The following is a 21,949-nucleotide window of genomic DNA, read 5'->3' as shown; positions in this document are numbered from 1 at the left end:
TACTCCATGAAACATGAGTTTCCAAAGGCAGAGTCTAACTCTTCCCTAAAGCTCTTTAAAATAGGTAACGGAATTTCTGCATGTTACCCGTTTCCCTTGAAGGAATGACAGGTATGGCTATTTAGGCTTTAGTTTATGATGCTATGGGAAATAGGAATAGAAATAATGCTTAGTGAAAACTTACACCACAAACCATAGTTGATACAACAGATGCAGAGATGCAGCAAAAACCTAAACAATGTGATAAAACACCACTAGAGGGCAACCTTGACATTTGATTTGTTAGTCATTCGATTTTAGAAATGCCAGTATGACTTAACTAGGTTTATTCTGCAATAATGTCTCAATTCAATGTTATCAATAAATAATTATCAAATCACTTTATACAGCAGAAGATTTTATGGGCAAGGAAACACGTTAGTATAGTAACAGTTGTAAGGATTATTGCCTCCTTAGGTTGGGCCAATAAAGTAGATTTGGTAGAGCTGAAACATGAAAAATAGTCTTGTACTTCTTGGTTAGTTTTTATAATGTCAACAAACTTACGTTTTAAGTGTTCCAGATGTCATAAGTTCAGTCACCAAAACAATGCATTTCTTTCCTTTGACTGTGGATTCCCAGGAATCATAAAATCTGACAATATTGGGATGTTGAAGACCCTTTAACATTTCAGCCTCTTCTTTAAATCTCTGCCTTTCAGACTTCGTTAATTTTCGGTCCTAAAATCAAAAACCAAAATAGGATGTAGATTAAAATAATAAAAAAGCCATACAATTGAATTAAAATTTTAAGCAATATCATTAAAATAGGAACACCAAAGTTAACTTATAAAACTCATCAGACTATCTTAAGAACATAAGAACAGACTAAAGTATGCTTAATAAAGTTTTGGATTTAATACCCCTGCTGCTAACATGTCTTAGATACATAGTCTCATTTTGTAACGTGAGTTAATTCACTGCTTCCAAAATTGATGATTTATAGAGAATAGGTACTGAATTCAGAAGCAAAAAGATCTAAATCAAATTAAGAGCTCTATCTTGGTACTAATTACTAAACTTTTGGTAAGAAAACTTTTTTATAAATTTATAAATACCACGTCATTGGATTTTTGTGTTAAATATTTAGTAAGTATGTTTTAATCATGTTTAAACTACCTGATCCTTTGCTGGCCTCTTGAGATCCAGTATGGACTGCGTGAAATTTGTTATTTACCCTTTGACAATACCCTACATATTACCCTACAAATTTTTCACTGCTTTGTGAATTAAATTTGAAACTCTAAGCACGAAATATTTCAGGTATAAAATAGGTCTATTACTCTGTTAAAAGATTTAAACATTACAGATTTAAATTAAAAACCCCCTTATGTAGCTAGTTTACCTTCCTCATTCCTATTCCTTACACTTGAAAAGTCACTATTCTGGATTTACACATACAATGTTTTATATATTTTAATGGAATATCTGAATATATCACAATTCACATAATCACTAATCACTTTGGGGGGGGGTCTTTCTGAAAGAAGGTTTCACTACACAGTTCAGACTGGCCTCAAACTCACAGCGATCCTCCTGCCTCAGTCTCCAGAGTGCTGGGATTACAACCATGCACCACCATGCCTGGCCTTTAAGGGAGTCTTTAAACTCTTTCTCATTAGTTGCTACTACAATACTTCAATAATATGCGATTGTTTTTTTCTTTTCCAGCAGCAGAATCCAAGGTGTTCAAACTGAACTACATCCCCAGTCCTTTTTCCTATTTGTGTGAAACAAGGTCTTGCTGAATCACTAAATTGCCCACACTGGGCTAGAACTTGCAACTCTCCTGCCTCAGTTTCCCAGAGTACTGGGATTACAGGTGTGTGCCACCCATACCTAATGTCACAATGATCTTTTTTGTGCTTGCACTGCCACCTTGTTTATGAAGTCTTTTGATTTATAGATATTTTATTTCAATATATTTTAATCTACCTTTTACTCTGTAGGATATACTGTATCCCCTCAGTCTTTCAAGATATAAAGGCCATGAATTTTTTTTTTTCCTTTTTAAAATACAAACATTTTGTTTGCTATGTCTGGGGAATTTATTTGGCGAGGAATTTATTTGGTTAGCTAATATTATTTTTTCTTCCATGTCAATCAATATTCCCAGGACCATTCATGAACAATTATTTCTAGCCTTGCCTATACCATATGTCAATTTTCCTTGAGTGTAATTTTATTTTTGGATTCTACATGCTATTTCAATGGTCTCTTCCTGTACTAATGTCACACTTTGTTAATTTATTGTAGCTTTAAAACAATGGATACTTGGTAGGGCAACTTCCTCTTATATCATCTCCAATATAATACTTGAAATCATCTTGGCCTTTTTTCCCATGAGAAGATTCTTTTATAATAGATAAAATACAGCATAAACCAACTAAAACTCAGAATATACCCATACCCTTTGCCCTAGCTACTGCAGAGGCTGAGACTAGATCACTTGAGCCCAGGAGTTAGAGCTTAGCCTAGACAGCATAGTGAGACCTTGCCTCAATAAAACAAAAATGAATAAAACAAAACCCCTATCAGATTAAGTTTAATTAAAGGTAATTACTTGGATTGGACTGAGAAAGTATACTGTTAGTCAATAACTCTCTACAAGTAGCATACATTATTTTTTAAATGAAGTACAAGACGCATACCTTAAAACCCACTATTTCAACCTGTAAGCCAGAGGCAGCCATGCAGGCCAGAAGGAGAACCAAGACAACCCCTGCACTCCCAAGAGCTGGCAGTAGTCAGCAGCAGTTGTGGGCCAGCAGGAGAACCAAGAAGCCAATCTGTGCCCTTCTGCAAGCCAGTGGTAGCCATACAGGCCAAAAGAACCAAGAAGACAACCTGCACTTTCCTATGAGCCAGCAGCAGTTGGGGGCTGGGAGGAGAATCAAGAAGACAACCTGTGCCCTCCTGTGAGCCAGCCAGTGCGCAGTCCAGGAGACAAGAGAGCCAGCATTTTCCGCTCAGCCCTGCCCCTGTAAGTAGCAGGCTAATTCAGATGAACATAGGGGAGATGATACCTGCTGAAGTAAAAAAAACAACTTAGAAGCTGGGCATGGTGGTGCACTCCTGAAATCCCAGCACTTGGGAGGCTGAAGCAGGAGAATCATTTGCAAATTTGAGACCAGCCTGGGCTACAAAGTGAGCCCAAGACCAGGCTGAACTGCATAGCCAGACCCTGTCTCAACAAGACAAAAACAAAACAAAACACCTCACAACTTAATGCTTGTATTGTCTGGTTGACTATACGCCTAAAGCATCTATTTAAAGGATAACAATATGTAATACAGCAACTACGGGGGATTTCCTCCTGTCTTTTTTTTTTTTTTTTTTTTAAATCCAATATTGTTTTCATTGTTTTGCTTTATTCCCTTTAAAATAAAATTTTAAAAAACCTTACCTCATTTTATACATTGTATCACCTAATATTTTTATTGGACCTTACTATCCAACCAGTTACTTTTTACATTATTACTTTTTTGCCTTTTACTCCTTTTTTCTAGGCTCAGCTTTCTTCTTTAAAATGAAATATATTTTTCAAAATTGAGTGAATATCCATTAGTGAAAGAACCCTAGGTTATATGAAAGGTATCTTCATTCTTGAATAACAGGTTAGAAGGATTTAGAATTCTAGATTGGTTTATTTTTCTTTCAGCATTTCCAAGACATTGTTTTATGCTGTTCTGGCTTGTACAGTAGCTGTCAGTATAAATGCCCTCCTTTTTACGTTTATCTGTGTTTTCTTCCCTGCTTGCTCTGAAGATCTCTTTTTCTTATTACACTCTGTATCTTTGCTATCATGCATCTAGTTCTATAATGGGAGTGAACTGCGCTTTTAAAGCACAAAGTTCCAAGTATGTGTCTTCAAATCAGGCAAATGCTTAACTATTATCTCTTGGGACATTCTCTTATCCCATCCTTCAGCTAACTCTCACTCTCACGTGCGCGCCTTACTAAATTGCATCAGCTGACCTCAAACTAGTAATTATCCTACCACAGCCTCCACAACTGCTGGAATGAGTAGGTGTGTGCCAAACACCAAGATATTCTTATTGCCTTAGATTTCAAATGTGTGTGACCTTATTTGAGCCTTATTATCACTGAATTTCTCTCTCATTTTCTATTTCTTTTTCTCTGCCTCTTTCTGCAACATTCTTCTTGCTCAATAATTCTTTGCTCAGTTACTACATCTAATCAGTCTATTGGCTCTTTTTACTATTATTATTTGTTGAATCACAAGGTTTAACAAAGGGGAAGGGCCTCAGCCCCTGCTCCAGACACAAAGGAGTCATGAACATAAACTATGTATTTTCAACTGACAATGCAAGTCAGTGAGTGCAAGTCTAAGACATAGACAAGGCAATGTGCAAAGTTTAAAAAAAAAAAAAAAAGAAAGAAAGAAAGAAAGAAAAAATAAAAAAAAGAAAAGCTGAGGACTGCTGGGGATGTAGCTCAGCAGCCTAAGCACCTGCCTGGCAAGTGCAAAGTTGTAAGTTCGATCCCCAGCACAAAAAAAAAAAAAAATTTAATTTTAAAAGTTTATTACAATAATATAGTATGTTTAGCTAATTCAGGTAGAAATATTGGAGGCAGTGAGACAGGGTTAAGCCCTCAAGGGAGTCAATACAAAAGATTAGAACACATTATAACTGTGGCTGGAGACACATCTGTTGCAGGCCAGGCTATTGGCATTAACTAGTCCAATAAAATCTAGCTAGACATCAGTCCTGATACCCTCTTTTACAAAAGATCTTTATTCTTTCATGTACACTTGCTATGTGACTTGCTTTCTCACTGAATCACAATTATTTAAGCAGCTACTTGTAATCTTATTGATCACAGTTTTGATCCATGTTGTACATCTCATGATTTTGTACTTTTGTGATTCTGGCTCTATAAAACTTCTTTTGAAGAGGTAGGCTTGTTAACGATCCATTTTCAGGTCCCTTCCTCTCTCTCAAGAATTATCTCTCTCAACAAATTTTTCCTACCCTTAATGTTCATTATTCCTTAGAATTCATGCTTTGATTTTGAGGAACATGAATTCGGTATATCTGACATGCAGCAAATTGAGAATTACGCATTATTTCCCCTATATCAGTTGGACACACATTGCCACTGATTTCTCTCAAATTACTTCCTAACTGAATATACTTGTCCCATCATTCTTGCCACTTTCTGAAGCAGTCTGGAAGTCTTCTTTTGTGTCTTTAGTTGCATTGTTGTTGCTGCCTCACTGTCCTGAATCAATTTGAAACATTGACTTTTCATGGTCCTTTGGATATTGGGGAAGAGCCAGAAGTAGCGTGGTGCCAGATGTGGTGAACAAAGTAGATTAGGATATACTGTAATGCTCTTGTAAGTCTTCCTTTTGTTGGATGGCAAGTGGCACTGGCATTCGTTGTACTATTTTTTTTTAATCACCCAGGCATGTGCATGCACACATACATATACACACACACACTTCACAAAGTGATAAGAACTAGAATAATTGTGTTTGAGGCAAAGGCTAGTATTTTTAGGAGGATTAATGGCACTGTGTTTTACTGTAATAATTTTTTTATTTAAACAATCACCGTGTATTTTGATTACTCCTTGTATGTTTGGATAGTCATGAAGAAAATATGCCACAGGGTTAAGCACTCAATCACGAAAAGTGCCCACTGAAAAAGTTCTATTAAGAAACTCCAGTCATCATGCCAGCTCTTCCTTTTCCTCACTAGGTAGCAGGAGGAGGAAGGAGAATGGCAGACTAAAGGCTGCAGTGGGGTGATTTTCCACGTCTCTCACTAGACCCAAAAGAGGATAGATGGATTTGCCCTCCTTTACTCAGCACTAACTCTACAGGTAAAATTTGAATGAAGCCTAATAGTTTAATTAACAATTGTATTCATTCGCTCCAATCTCCACTCCATTCCTTCTTCGGGGGAGGCAGGTTTTCTCAGCACACTTCTAAGAGCACCCTCCCACCCAGGCTCTTGTTCCATCTACAAATTATCACTACAAAATTGGCCTATCTCAAAGTTTCACAAAAACCTCCTTTTACAACCTTTATCATTTTTATTCTAACCCTCAAATAGAAGCTATACACTGCCCCTAAAATTATAATCCTGTCCATCAAGATGCAGGTTCATAGTAGCAGCAGAGTTACCTTATCCTTAGTTGTCTCAAAACATGTACTTCCCAGAGAATACTACAGATAGCAAAAGAAAAGTCAAACTACAGAGGCCAGATGGCTTCAGGTAGTACTTTTCATTTAGTAATTAACTTCAGAGTATTTTAGTTTCATTATTGAATCAATTGTTCTCTGGACTACAACTCCAAATAGTATCTGAGTATTTTGTTCTAAGTCCTTTCTAAGTCTTTTAAAGATATTTGGGCTGGGCATGGTGGTGCACAGGTGTAACCCCTGCACTTGGAGGCTGAGACAGAAAGTTCACCACAAATTTGAAGCCAGCTTGAACACACACAGTGAGTTCTAGGCTAACCTGAACTACACAGTGAGACTTTGTCTCAAAAAAAATTTGCATGTGTGGGGTAAGGGCACCTCACAATGTGCCCAGACTGGCCCCCAAGTTCCTAGGCTCAAGGGAGCCTCTTGGCTCAGCCTTCAAAGTAGTTGGGCCTACAGGTATAAACAGTGGCCATCTTAAACTATACATACTTTAGATGTTCAATTCAGTATCACTTTACTCTAGGTACCAGGAATCTAATTTTATCAAAGATTTTGGCTGCTGACATTTATTCATAGTTGTTTCTACTTCCTGTAACTGTGATTTGTCTGTTTAAGAATCCCATCTATTCTCAGTACTGGGTTATGTATATCCCTGTACACTGGCTCTGGATTTATTTAGGACTAGTGCTCAAAGATATTTTTGTCTTGGCTAGGACTCCTTGCAAAGGGTTTAAATCTGAATCTCATACACATGTGACTATATGTCCTTGATTATGAATTCTCCGGGTAAGCTTTTCTTCAGCTGACTTTGAAACGCTGCCTTCTCATTCCTGGTTTCAAAGAAACTAATTTTTTCTCTAGTGTGTCCTTCCATTAAAGTTGTATCTCTTTAGGAAGTTGACTTCATTAGATCTCAGTTCCAATTCCTACTTGGGCTTAAGAGCTCATTAATCATGAAATAGATTAAAAAAAAAAAAAACCCATGCATATTAGTAAGATTAGCAACTGTCACAGAAAAGCCCTCGTGTTCACTCACACTTCACCCCCACTGAGAAAAAGAAGTTTCTTCTTAGATTTTAGACCCTGAAGATTACCCTTATATATTGCAAACTGAACTATGCATATGAAAGGATAGTATTCTATGTAGGGTTTTTTTTTTTTTGGTACCAGAGACTGAACTTGTGACCTTGCAGCCTAAGGCAGGCACTTTGTGCCAGTGAACTAAATCCCCAACCCTTGTAGTTTTAATAAGTATCATAATATCTGATGTTTTATCAGTTTATCTGGCTTTCCATTTACAAACAATAGGAATTCTCCAAGTATACTTTTTTAAAAATCTTGTTTACTATAATAAACTTTTGTTATTATTTTTTAAAAGATAGGGTCTTAGTATGTAGTTCAGGCTGGCCTTATATGCACTAAGGATCCCAGATTAGTCTTGAACTCCAGGCGGACTCTTACCTTAGCCTCTCACATATTACTGTACCTTCACACATTACTAAGCCTTCTCAACCTTAGGTATTGATCTTTTAATCTTTGATAATGTGAAAGTTAAAAATAACTAGTGCTGCTTTTTAAAATCTTTTTCCCCCATTAAGAGCTGATTACAGCTAATCCACTCTATTCATCTCTTTCCACCTACATTCAATTGTTTCGACAGCCTAAATGAACAAACCAAAGATCACTGTCACATGACCTCCCATAATATGTACATTTCCAGACTGTTGGGGGTGGGGAGTCAGGCAACAAATAGAACAATTGTTTATCTCAGTACCATCCAAACAATAGTATGCAGTATATTATTTGCTGATGTAATTTCTTCTTGAATGTGAAACACAATGCTAATGTTTGGTACAATTTGCACATCTTTAGAAAGGTTTTTTTTTGCTTTTAACAAATTATTTCATTTTAGGCATTCTCTAATAGACTTTCCTTTTCTCTTTATCTTCATATTTTAGTGTTAGTATCAATCCTACCCTTTTCCATTGTTCATTTTGCTTCAGAGGTGAACTTTTCAGATCAATTTTGAGACTAAAGTAATGAAATTGGTTTTCATTAATTAAACTTAAAATTTTCACTTTAAGATGACTATATTCCAAAAGGATCCGGTCCTCAAGTCTTTTTAACCTTTGTAGTATTTTATTTTTAGCAATGTTCCAAGTTTTACTGCTAAAATAAGACTGCACCTAAGTCTAGATACAAAAATATAGGTGGAGCATGTCTGGAATTTCTTGATTAAAATATTTTAGGTCAGTATTAGAGTCCTCCTTTCTTATCACTTTCTACACCACACTGACTTAGCAAAGACTTGAGCATCTATTGCATCGTTTTTTTTAACAGTAATACTAACTGATGCTCTTATTAGGATATAGAAATAAAAAAGTCTTTAGGCAAAGAATACAGAGGTCTGAAACAATGTTTTCCAACACAGTATAGATTTCAGTTACCATTTAAGAAAATAAAACTTTTAAAAAAGAATCCTTCATATCTTAAAAGAAATGAATCATATAAATAACAGTGTGGCATATTTCTCATAGGCCTATATAGTATAATAGCAATTCAAAGATGATCAAGATATTAGATATAGGTAATTTATTCTTGAAAACTCCTGAACTAAGGATTAAAGGCCAAGGAAGTCAGAAAAATTACTAGAAGCAAAATAATCTTCATGCAAAAACTCTTAACTGCTACCAGGTATGGTGGTGCACACACTGAAGGTTGAGGCAGGGGAATTACAATGGGTTTGAGGCCAGCCTGAGCTACACAGTTAAGTTCAAGGCCAGACTGAACTATTATAGTCTCAAAAAACAACAAATTCTTAACTGCTAAGTAAAGATTAGCTTGCCTTTAAAGGTGATTTCAAATACAATATGAAAATTATTTCTTTTTTGAGTAACCGCATCTATAAATTAAAACTTCTAAAGAGATTTCTTTTATGATTTTCTAATCTGGTACCCACAGAGATGAAGCTATCCTATCTGATAGAGAAAGAGTCTACATTACACAAATTTTTCTTGACAGGTAAAAATACGGTAATTATAGAGGGTGTAGGGAAAAGGTATGATGTCCCTTGCTTTTCATAGTTTCTTAAAAATTATTCTGAAAGAGATCACTGGAGGTGGAGTTGGGAGTTCAAAATAAGAACCTTTTTTTATTTTTTTAGCTCCTCCATTGGTTCCTTCTTCCTGTATGGCTCATCTTTATTTTACTTCACTTACATAAAGCTTCTGTTTAAAGCCATATGAAGGCCTGGCATGGTGACACATGTATATGATCCCAACACTTGGAAAGCTGAGGCAGGAGGATTGCTGAGTTCGAGGCCATGCAGGGCTATATAGTGAGTTTAATGCCAGCCTATACTACTTAAGATCCTGTGTCAAAAAATAAAAAATAAAAAAAAGCAACATAAAGAAAAACCTATTTACAACAAAGACTAAAAATGTTTTCTCAAATCAGATGTGTACTAATTTGCAGATTCTACTGACTAACTATTCTCCATTTAATCTCCAAATCTGGGCTGCAAATACATAAATTTGGGGCTTAAGGAATTCTCTTCTCACCTGTCTTTTGGAATGGGGCACAAAAACCACATAGAAGATGTACAACTTGGCATATATAGGTAAGGCTAAAAGTGTAGCACACATATGTAACAGATAAACCACAATAAGGAAAACTATTAGAAAATGGCAAATTATTTTTACTAAATGACTTACAGTGTCTACTGCATAGCAAAATTCAAAACAATACTTAGCCTATCACATAAATTTGAAGCTTTTTTCCCCCTAAAACATACGAGATCCATTTGAATGTGAAAGCAACTAACTTCAGCTATTTTAGGTACAGCCTTATACTGTACTGAAACATCCTAAGAAAGCAAACAGATGGGAGATGAAGAAAAGGTGAATGTAGATGAGGATAAAGATGGAAAAAATTTTTGCTCATTATATGAAAGAAATGTTATTATTTCAGAGACTGCTTTGCAATAGACAAAGGGAAAATACTTCCCAAAGTTCTTCTGAATGGTCACCAAAGGAGAAACTAATGAAATACAAATGAAAAACTCAAAACGGGATTATTAGCATTGAACGTATGGTGGTGGGCATCTTATAAGAAATTGCCACCAAAAGTAAATGTGCATATCGTAAAGACAACAAGAATCTCAAAGAATTCACTGTGCCCATTATCCAAAATTTGTTTTATTTTTTGTTCAGGGAAAAAAATCAAGAATGTGAGCAAGGCCAACCCCTCCCTATGAGCCAGTACTGACCATGCATCCCGGGAAGAGAACCAAGAAGCTAAACCCTTCCTGTGAGTTGATGGGCAGTCATGTGTACTGGGAAGACTATCAAGAGGAAGCCAACACTTTCCGGTGAGCCACTGGTGGCCATGCATCTTGGAAAGAGAACCAAAAAGAAGCCAACCCTTTCCTGTGAGCCAGCTGGTGCACAGCCTGGGAGATAAGTGCTGAGGTCCTCCATTGCCATAAATGACCAGTTGATTCGGAGAAACACAGGTGAGATGACAGCCACTGAAGTAAAAAAACAACCTAATGCCTGTATTGTTTGATTGACTTTTGTAGGCCTATAGCTGGTAGTCTGAACATCTATTTAGAGGATAGCAACATGCAATATAGCAACTATGGGGGATTTCCTTCTGAAGCTGACAACCATTATAAATTTCTTATTATTATTTTAAAGTCCTGTATCATTTTCATGGTTTTGTTTTGTTTTACTGTATCTGATGGCATGGGCAACTATTTCAAAGATAACAACTATTTCAAAGGTAACCACTGTTGATCTCCTATTATCTTGTTTTGAAGACCTGTTTCACTTGCATTGTTTTGTTTTGATTGGTTTTATTATGTTGTTTTGTTTGATTTTAGTATGTTTGATGGTATGTGCAGCTATTTTGAAGATAACAAGAGGCAATATGGTAGCCAATGATGATTTCCTATTACCTTGTTTTGAAGCCCTATATTACTTTCACTGTTTCGTTTTGATTGGCTTTATTCTGTTTTATTCTCTTTAAAATAAAATTAAAAAACAAAATAATCAAGAAAATAAGCTTTTTATATAAAAACACAATATTAAGTTTGACCATGTACTCCCCATTCATATTTTATTTTATTTTGAGACAGGGTCTCACTGTATAGTTCAAGTTGGTCTTGAGTTCATTATGTAGCCTAGGCTGGCCCTGAACTCACAATGACCTTCCTGAGTGCTGAGATTAATGGCATGCGCCTCCACACCTAACCTTATTAACTTACTGTATGTATGTATGTATATATGCGTCTTTCTGAGTCAGGGCTTGCTGTACAGTTCAGATTGGCCTTGAATTCACTGTGTAGCCCAAGCAGGCCTCAAACTCACAGCAATCCTGCTGCCTCAGTTTCCCAGGTGCTACCATAGTAACTTTATGCAGAACTTTTATGTATTACTTTTTTTTCTGGATCTTTATCAATTTAATCATCATCTCTTTCCTTCTTACCCATACTGCTCACTTAGGAAGTAAGAATAAATATTTCGAATTTATAAGGAGACTTAACCCAGAAAAGAATAAGGTTTGAAGGTTCAAGAACAAGAAAAACAGCCCAACTGCAACAAAAAACCAAAACCTGTCTTAACAGAGTTGAGACTAAACTCTTAATTCCTGGCAAAACTGGACCATTTAATATAATGCTTTTTTAATTATGGTATTCAAATTAATATTTCCAAATGTTTACTAAACATTTTATAACAAAAGACTCAATATTATCTCAATTCTATAAAATTTCTTCCAAAAATAATCTTACCTACTTTAACTTTCTTAATTTCTCTTTGTCTTCCCGAGGAATCTCTGTAATTCCATTAGTCTCAGTAATCTCTCATCTCTTCCACTGCTGGGGAATGGTAAAAGTCACAACTCTCTATATCAAAATAACCACTGTCTGGTTACTCTTTTCAACCTACTTTAGCCTACTTATAGGCAGCAGACATTCCCAAGAAATTATTTTATCACACCAACACTCTTGCTCAAAAATAATGGGACATTGGGGCTGGGGATTTAGCTCAGCGGCATAAGCACCTGCCTTGCAAGCAGGCGGTCGTGAGTTCGATCCCTGGTACTGATAAAAATGAAAAAGACAAAAAAAAAAAAAAAAAAAAAAATAATGGGACATAGAATTAACCAATTTTGCTAAGTAAAATAATCTTTAAAGGAATTTGGTAATAAAGCTTCTAGGATGACACCTCCATGAATTAATCTTCAGAGAGACTTCTTAGGACCAGCAAGTTTGGAAAATACTATTATATTAAATCCAAATTTCAAACCTACTTGGATCCACCTTCTTTCTCAACACTCTCAACCCACCAGACAAGAACAACTCCTACATTCATTTGCCATGCTCATTGCTTCTCTTGAACTCTCTTTCTAAACTAACTGCTGTCTTAATTTCCTTCTCAGTAAAATGGAAACATCATCTTTCTTGATTACCTAAGGAATACTTTATCTGCCATACAAAGTATAAATACAGTGAAATACTTAAATCTAAAAAAATGTATTACAGTAAAAGACACATTGCCTGGGCTGCAGATTTAGCTCAGCGGCATATGTGCCTGCCTTGCAAGCACGCGGTCATGAGTTCGATCCCCAGTACCGATTAAAAAAAAAAAAAAAAAACACACTGCCATTAATTTTATTCTAAAGATCCCCCCTTATTTCAAACACATTTATTCCATAGTTCCTGACACCCTGTGAGACTGTTCTGAAAGTCTTTGTTCATCTTTAGTGGCACTGCTGTGGCTGCCTTGATGTCCTGAATCAATTCAAAACATTTACCTTGCATTATCATTTCAACTTTGAGAAAACAGCCAAAAGTCTCATGATGCCCAATTAGATGAATAAAATGGATGCAGACCTACCATATCTTTTACCAGCCTTGACTTTCCATCGGATGTCACTCAGCAGCAGCTTCCCCTATTTTTTTTTTTTTATCACATCTCATAAAGACAGTCAAGGAAGAGGTCTTTTGGAACTGCTTCAAAAAATGTTAAAAACAATGGGATACGTGTATGTGAAATGAGGGTGAATATTTCGAGGGAGATTAATAGCAATGTGTTTTCCTATAAGTTTTAAAAATTTAAACATTCACCAAATATCTGATCATACCTCTTATTGCAAGTATGCTTTGCAAACTGCAAAAAAAAAAAAAAAATTTATAGGAATTAAGAACATTATTTTTATGGTGGCTATTCCACTGACAGTGATTTCTTCTGCCATAACATTTCCTGAATACATTTTGCATTTGGCCATTTTCATATTGGCCAAACAAGTCATTAAGAATTTAGCATTCTCTTAATTTGGGACTACAGATGACAAAGCAAGAAAGGTTAAAAAGAACCTTGCTTTCTAATTTAGCCAATTAAAAGTTTATATTTTTAAAAGGGCCAGGCATATAGTACTGCATGAAGGCCCTGGGTTTGATTGTTTCATCCAGAGGTGTACTCTATCAATCCTTTGGGCAGCTCCCAAGCCAAAGTGTATGTTTTGGTTTATCCAGTTGATTAAAAGAATTCACTAGACAGAATTTGGTGTCTGAATTACTTTAGCAAAATGGTAACCTGGGAGGCAATTCAGTATATTATTAATTTTGTTAATAAATTAATTTTGACTGGAAAAGATTGGTATGTTCTTAACAACAGTATCACATTTTCCTGGTCAACTATTTGCTCTGAATTCTTTTGGTGGCTAAAAATTTCTGAAGATTCAATCTGTAACTAAAAAATATATTCTTGTAAAACTGCTACTTATAAAGTAAGACTGCAATAATTTGGGTTAAACCATCAAAAACATTAATTTGAAAATGTACATTGTATTAGCTTTCTCATCTCTGGGATACAATACCTGACAGCTATAACTTATAGGAGGAAAAATTTAATTTGGCTAAGAATTTCAGAGGATTCAGTCCATAGTCAGCTAGTTCTAAGGTAGAACTGTCATGGCAGAAGAATGCAGGGTGGTGCCGAGAGGCTAAATTCATGGTAAAGCAAAGCAGAGGAATAGTGCTAGAGAAGAAAGGCCCAACTCAAGATCATGACTCTGTATTCCATTCAAAAGTGTACTTTATCAATTCTTGGGCAGCTTCCAAGTCAATCAAATTGATACAGCAAGTTTTAACCATCACAGGTTTTGATGTTATAGTCATTAAAAAATATTCCTAAGAATGCAGATAAGTTCGTATCCTTGTGCACTCCTGGGATTGTAAAATATGGAAAAGAATGCAATTTTTTTTAAAACTTAAGCGTGGATGCCAGGCATTATGCCACATGCCTGTAATCCTAGCACTTGAGAGGCTGAGGCAGGAGGATTATGGCAAGTTCAAGGTCAGCTTGAACTGCATACAGAAACCTTGTCTCAAAAATACCAAAAAGGAGGAGGAAAGAAGAAAGAAGAAAGAAAGAAGAAAAAGAAGTTAAAATACCAATGTTGAAGGCCGTATTATTCAACATGAATGGTGGAAACAAGTGTCCGTGGACAGATGGACAGCAAACAAAGTATTTATGCACAACAAAATGTTTATTTAGCATTAAAAAGAAACAAAATTCTGACATACTTGCTAAAACACAGATGAAGCTTGAGAACATTCTGCCAAGTAAAATAAGCTAGACACAAAAAGACAAATATTGCACAATTCTACCTATGTAAAACACCTACATTAGACAAATTCATAAATACAGAAAGCAGAAAAGAGGTCACAAGGAGTAGTATAAGAGGGCAATGAGATGTCAGTGCTTGTCTTAGTTACTTTTCTCTCACTAATATACAATACCCAATACTCAGAACTCTTAGGAGCGAAGATTTGTTTTGGCCCACAGTTTATAGCAGTTTCAGTCCATGTCTCAGCTGGCTCCAAGGCAGAGGAGGAACAGCTCAGGATGTATCAGCAGGAAGCAGAGAACAAGCAAGCAAGAAGGAAAGGAGAAACACTCCTCCTCCTCTGACCAAGCTCCACCTTCCCAACATTGTATTTGGCTATAAGCTCATCAGTGCAATAATCCACTGATTGAGTAAAACCACTGATGAGTATCACACACCCATGATCCAATCACCTCTGAAAAGCCCCACCTATGAGCATAAGACAAAAATCAGGACAAATTGAAACATGAAAACCAGAAGTTGGCACAAAAGGAACTACATCCATCATAGTTGACTTAGACAATATGTAGAGCTATAACACTTGATATTCACACTTTTTTAAAACCCAGAAGTCACTATGTTTAATATTAATCATCCTGATAATCTAAAATATAGATAATAGAGATTAGACAGTAGAGCCAAAGGAATGAGGACAGAATTAATTTTTTTTGTTGTTGTTGTCTTTTTCCTTTTTATCAGTACCAGGGATCGAACTCACAACTGCCTGTTTGCAAGGCAGGCGCTTATGCCGCTGAGCTAAATCCCCAGCCCTAAATTCTTAATTTGTAAGAATTAATCTTACAAAACACATAAATTACTGGTATTTGGTGGAATGAATAAGGTTGAAACCAACTAAATTCTGATAACTTATATAATACCATTAGGATACTATTATTATCCTGTCTTTATGGCAATATTTTAAAATTCAATTTTCTCTCAAAACAAATTTTTAAAAAATGTTAGTATCAAAGGATGTTTTATATTACTACTCTGAAAACCATTGACTTGATGATACGTGCATGATATAGAAGGTAATCATAAAAAATGGAAAAATGAGGGGCTGGGGATTTAGCTCAGCGGCATAAGCACCTGCCTTGCAAGCAGGCAGTCGTGAGTTCGATCCCTGGTACCGATAAAAACGAGAAAGGCAAAAAAAAAAAAAAAAAAAAGGAAAAATGATACTGAGGATTAATCTAAAGATGCAAGTAATAGCTTAAAAAGTCAACTGTGGGGGTGCACAAGGAGATGTATACCTATAATCCCAGCATTCAGGAGTCAAAGGCAGGAGGGTCTCAAGTTCAAGGCCAGCCTGGACTATAGAGTGAGACTCTGTCTTAAAAAAAAAAAAGAGAGAGAGAGAGAGAGAGAAAAGAGAGGTGTGAAAAAAGTCAAATGTATAGTGGAAGCAAAATGAAACAGTCACACTAAGTTTGACACAACCAGTACTAGAAGAACATGTAAGTGTAACAAAAAAGAAAAAGAGGCTTTAAACAAAATATTTTCAAATGTCTGAGTTAGACACACAAAAAGAACAACATGAACATGGAAATGAAAAACAGCTTGTGTACAGATAACTTCACAATAAAAAGGTTGGGAAAGTTTAAACATAATTTGAAGAAAGGATATGACAGGAGAGAAGAATGAACACACATTATTGGTATCTTGGGAAAACTTCACACCATAATAAAGAGATTAAAATTTACATTATAAAAATACAGGGCAACACTGAAAATTTAAAAAGCGATTAGTTTTACATTCTCCTAACAACAAACTGGAACTGATGAAAAGTACACATTTGAGCAGCATAATTAGACTCAAGGAAAGCAATTTTGGCTGACTACTATACAGAAGAAGCAGACTTAAGACAAGGTAAGTGATTAGAAATAAAAAATGGAAGACAGAAAAGAAGCAGCAACATCTAAGATGAGTCTTAGAATTTTTTTTATTGTTGCATTTTGTTTTTTAGAAGCAGAAAAAATGGCTAGTCGAGATTCCTTGAAATAGATCAATTTGCAATCATAAAGGAATTTATCTCAAATTGATAATCTGACTTTAATTTCAGATTTCAAATTTTATTAGGAAGCCTGATTACATTCTTTCATAATCTCTGCTATTTTCTTTCCAATTATCAAGGAGGAGTCTGTTGCATAAACAAGAGTATATATATCCTACTTTCTCTAGTTTCTAGAATTCAGAAAAATGTATGACAAAATAGCACAAAGGAACACTTTTATGCATGTAAGTGTGGGTCTTGAGATCCAGTTTTCAAACAATTCTTTTAGATATATAACCAAAAGTGGAGTTGCTAGATAAACTAAATTAAAACTAGTTCTAGTTTTAATTTTTTAAGGAACCACACTTCTTTTTTTTTCACACTGACTATGCCATTTAAAAATTCCTCCAACAAGGGGTCTAACTTTTCTATGTCCTTACCATTTGCTATTTTATGTAGTACTTGCTATTTTTATACTACCCATCCTAATTGAAGATACCACATTGTGATTTTGATTTCAATTTTCCTGGTTAGTTATGTTGAACATCTCTTCACAGGGTTTATTGTCCATCTGTATACAATCTCTGGAGAAATTTCTTTTGTAAAGATCTTTGCCCATTTTTTATATTACTATGAAATCTCGTTGTGCCTCACCCCTCACTGTGGGAAAGAAAAGACAAAGACAGAAAAACTTTTAAAAAGTTGAACAAAGTTAGCCAGTCATGGTGGCACAAGTTTGTAATACCTGTTACCAGGAAGACTGAGACATGAGGATGGCAAGTTAAAAGATAGGCAACTTAGTGAGACACTGTCTCAAAACAAACAAAAAATCGTTTAAAGGGCTGGGCATGTAGCTTAGTGGTAGAATGCTTGCCTAACATGCTTTTGAGGTCTTGAGTTCAATTGCCAGTACCACTGATAGCGACAGTTTTAGTAATGTTATTCGCATATAAGAGAATACTATGAAAGAGTGTATGACAACAGATTAAGGAATCAAAATCAAACTGAAAACATTTCCTAAACACACAAATGAAAGAAACTGACTCGAGATTAAACAGGAATGTGGATAAACTTATAACAACTAAAAATACAGGGCTGGGGATTTAGCCCAGTATAAATGCCTGCCTGACAAGTGCAAGGTGCTGAGTTCTATTCCTGGTACCGAAAGACAAAAACAAAAACAAAACAAAAAAACAAGTAAAAATACTGAATTAGTAATTCTTAAAAACTTCCCATAATGAAAAGCTCCCATGGGTCCAGATGGTTTCACTGATGAAGTCTATCAATTAACATCATTCTTCACAAATTCTTCTAAAATTAAGAGAATATTGTGAGGTCAAGTATAATCTAATACTAAAACCAGATTGCAAAATCTCAGGAAAACTAAAAACTGCTGGATGTGGGAGTATACACCTATAATTTCAGTACCCAGGAGGCTTAGGCAGGAGGATCGCTGCAAGTTTAAACCAGGTTGGGCTACATAGTGAGAGTCTGTCTCAAAGAAAAGAGAGCAAAGTGGGTCAGGGATTTAGCTCAGTGGCCTAAGTGCCTGCCTGGCAAGCATGAGGTTGTAAGTTTGATCCTCAGTACAAAAAAAAAAAAAAAAAAGAGGGGAGAATAAAAGTAGAGGGGAAGAGAGGGGAAGAGAATGGGAGGGGGAAAATAACTAAAAAACATTCCTCATGAACACAAACAGAAAAATCCTTATCAAAATATAAGCAATCCAACCTTGCAACAAATTAAAAGAATTATTTCCATGGCCACGTGAATTTTTTTCTTAGGAATGCAAAATTGGTTTAACAACTGCAAAACAATGTAATTTAACACATGCAGTGAGAATATAATTTAGTGGCACAGGACATGGCTTGCGTGCATGAGGTCCTGAGTCAAGTCCCAAGCACTGTAGGAGGAAAGGAGGGGGAGAATGGCTAAATTCAATAACCTAGTCGGGCATGCCTGTAATCCCAGCACTCCAGAGGCCAAGCAGTGAACAATAATTTCTTCAAAAATCATACCTAAAAAATGCTGGGGGAAAAAGGAATCACTATCACTAGAAAAAATGAGACAAAAAAGTGCTGAGTTAGAGAAACTGAAATTTTCATTCACTGCTGGCCAGATATAAACTGGTATACATACTGCAGACCTGGTGGTAGATTATCTGTAACAACCCTCACAAACAGTTCCTCAAAAGCTTCAAAAGACTTACTACAGCAATACAACTCAACAATTTCACTCTTCAGTATGGAAGAAATTAAAACATATATTCATTTTTAAAGTTTACAATGTGTTTATAGCACCTTTACTCATAATGACCAAAAAACTAGAAACAATACAACTATCAATCTAATGGATAAATACAATGTGATACCTCTACAATAAAATATTATTCAACCATAAAAATAATGAAGTTCTGATACTGCTGCAACATGAGTGAAACTTAAAAACATACTAAGTGAAAGAAGCTAGTCACAAAGGACATTTAAAAGACCTTTATATGAAACAGGGCAAATCTAAAGACAAAGTAGGCTGGTAGTTACCCATAGATGGAGGGACAAAGGGGATCTTGAGTAGGGTGCTGAGGTTTATATTTAGATACCCCACAAAAGTCCCATGTACTTCTTCCGTGGCATTTAGGGAAGGGACTGAATCATGGAGCTATGATATTTATCAGAAAATTAATGCACTGAAGAGTTTATAACTAAATGCAATGATGCAAGGTGAAGTCTAGTTAGAGGAGGTGGGTCATAGGGGCATGGTCTGGAAGGGTGTATCCTCCCTCTCCACTTTGATTTATCTCTACTTCCTGCTACCATGCCTAAAGCTGTTGTTTCTGTTCTGTGGCTTTCTGCCATGCTGTCCTGTCTTGGAGCCAGCCAACTATGGACTGAAACCTCTACAAACTATCTGACAAAATAAACCTCTCCTCCTCAGAGTTGGAAGGGTTCGGTATTGGGTCCTAACAATAAGAAAAATGGGGCTGGGGATATAGCTCAGTGGCACAAGTGCCTGCCTGGCAAGCTTAAGGTCCCAAGTTCTATTCCTGGTGTGTGTGTGTGTGAGACAGAGACAGAGAGAGACATAGAGAAAAGTAACTAAGGATGTGTGTGTGTGAAAATTTATTATTGTGATGACGTACAAAACTAAGTATATTTTTAAAACCACTGAATTGTATAAACAGATAAACTATGTAATGTAAGAATGATCTCATTATAGGCATTTCCAAATACAAATGGAAATTTAACAAAATAATACAAATCATTGTAAGTCTGTCATATTTAGTCAAATCTATGATAGAGCAAGCCTGCAATCCTAGCACTTGGGAGGCTGACACAAGAGGATCACCTAGAATTAAGGTCAGTCTGAACTACATGAGACCCTGCCTCAAAAAAAGTATGGTCCTAATTTAATGCTCTATCTCAGTGCCAGTCAAAAACATACTGAGAAAAAAATGGCCCATTACTTAAGACTCAAAATACTTTGAAAACTACACTATCATCTGAAAAAATCTCTACTACCAAAATCATTTAAAAGAAAACAATCACTTTTCAGCCTCTTTTTTTATTTGATACAAGAAGATGATAAAGTCTTGGTATTGTTAGTAATAGTAGCTACTGTGTTTTAGTTTACTAAGGAGGCCGTGTGTAATCTCATTCAATCATTTCAATAGTCCTAAAATACAGGTGCTTCATTTTACAAATGAAGAAAAAGAGTCTTCCTCAACCTGCAGTATGACTGTACCCAAGAGCTCATGCTTGCCAGGCAAGCAACTCTATCAATGAGCAACATCTCTAGCTGGAAAACAGCCTTCTTAGTAGTTGAATTTAAATGTTGTCTTTCGTCCTCAGAATTCATAGACCTGATAAGAACTCCACAAATAAAGGTGACTAAAAAGTCATAAAACAGTTATTAAATTTTTAAAAATAATAGCACACGTTTGTGTAAATGCATGAAGATCTGGAAGCACACAAAAACATATAGTTTGCTCTGGGCAAAGGAGTAAAAGTGGGAAGTTAAGGAAGAACTTTCAGGTTCTGCTATAAATATATATGGTTTAAACTCAATATGTGCTCTTAATCTGTGCTGTTTTCCTTACAATAATAACAGTACTTCAAAAATGGAAAAATATATTAATTAGAAACAATACACACATTGTGGTTCTGTGCCAAGCTCCCTTTAGATGTTGAATCTTCCTCAGCTCTTGTATTACTTCTCTCTCTCCTTTCCTGTAGCTAATTTCTTCTTCCAGAAAACTCTTCCTGTGTGTGTGGCGGGGGACGGACAGCAGAAATAGGAGTGGTGGTTGAGTACTATCAAGATAATTAAGAATGTTCCTCTCTCTAGATATAAATGGGGAAGTAAAGGCAAGCAGATCAAAAGGTTGTGTACTAAGAAATCTTATTATTCCCTTCCTCTTTTACAGGTACTGTGGCTCTATTGATCATGAGAAAAATAAACCTGCTATTCACAGCTTGGAGGTATAAATGTGGGCTTACAATGTGTTTTAAACCTGGACTAACCTAATAAAATGACTCCTGTATCACTGTATATATGAAAACAAAAAGAAAAGGCAAACATCTTCCTTCAATTTAAGATTAGAAATGGAGAGAAAATTGTTAAGAAATGGCACAACAGGGGCTGGGGATTTAGCTCAGCGGCATAAGTGCCTGCCTTGCAAGCAGGCAGTCGTGAGTTCGATCCCTGGTACCGATAAAAAAAAGACAAAAAAAAAAGAAATGGCACAACAATCCTATTAATAATGTTAGATACCTGATGAAATAAAATGGCTTTCCAAGTGTAGTAATGCACATGAATAACCCTACCATGCAGGAGGACTCCAAGTATGAGGGAAATCTTATAGAGAAAATCAAGCCATGTATGGTATGGCGGCAAATGCCAGTAATCCCAACACTATGATAGACTGAAGCAGGATAGTCAAATTCAAGCCTAATTTAGCAACTTTGAAGTCTCTTTGAAGCCTTGTCTCAAAGAATGAAAAAGGGCTGGAGATATAGCTAATATAAAAGTCTTGGGGTTCAATTCCCAGTATTGCCAAAAAGAGATAAG

The 21,949-nt window shown here is 35.8% G+C and overlaps 1 protein-coding gene across 24 annotated transcripts in view; it reads right to left on the bottom strand.

Moving 5' to 3' along the window:
* Positions 1–21,949, bottom strand: part of Wnk1 (WNK lysine deficient protein kinase 1) — a 135,589-nt gene that overhangs the window by 84,724 nt on the left and 28,916 nt on the right. For all 24 annotated transcript variants that reach the window (XM_063258594.1, XM_063258600.1, XM_063258586.1 and 21 more), the window contains exon 2: positions 547–719. In XM_063258594.1, the coding sequence (XP_063114664.1) occupies positions 547–719 (173 nt within the window). The remainder of the gene's footprint in view (positions 1–546; positions 720–21,949) is intronic.

Source organism: Cavia porcellus, unplaced genomic scaffold (assembly GCF_034190915.1).
Source record: "Cavia porcellus strain 051 isolate PalLab524CR breed Dunkin Hartley unplaced genomic scaffold, mCavPor4.1 scaffold_11, whole genome shotgun sequence".
In the NCBI taxonomy this organism is placed as follows: domain Eukaryota; kingdom Metazoa; phylum Chordata; class Mammalia; order Rodentia; family Caviidae; genus Cavia; species Cavia porcellus.
Note: the sequence above shows the minus strand (reverse complement) of the source record. Positions and strands in the feature narration are given on the sequence as shown.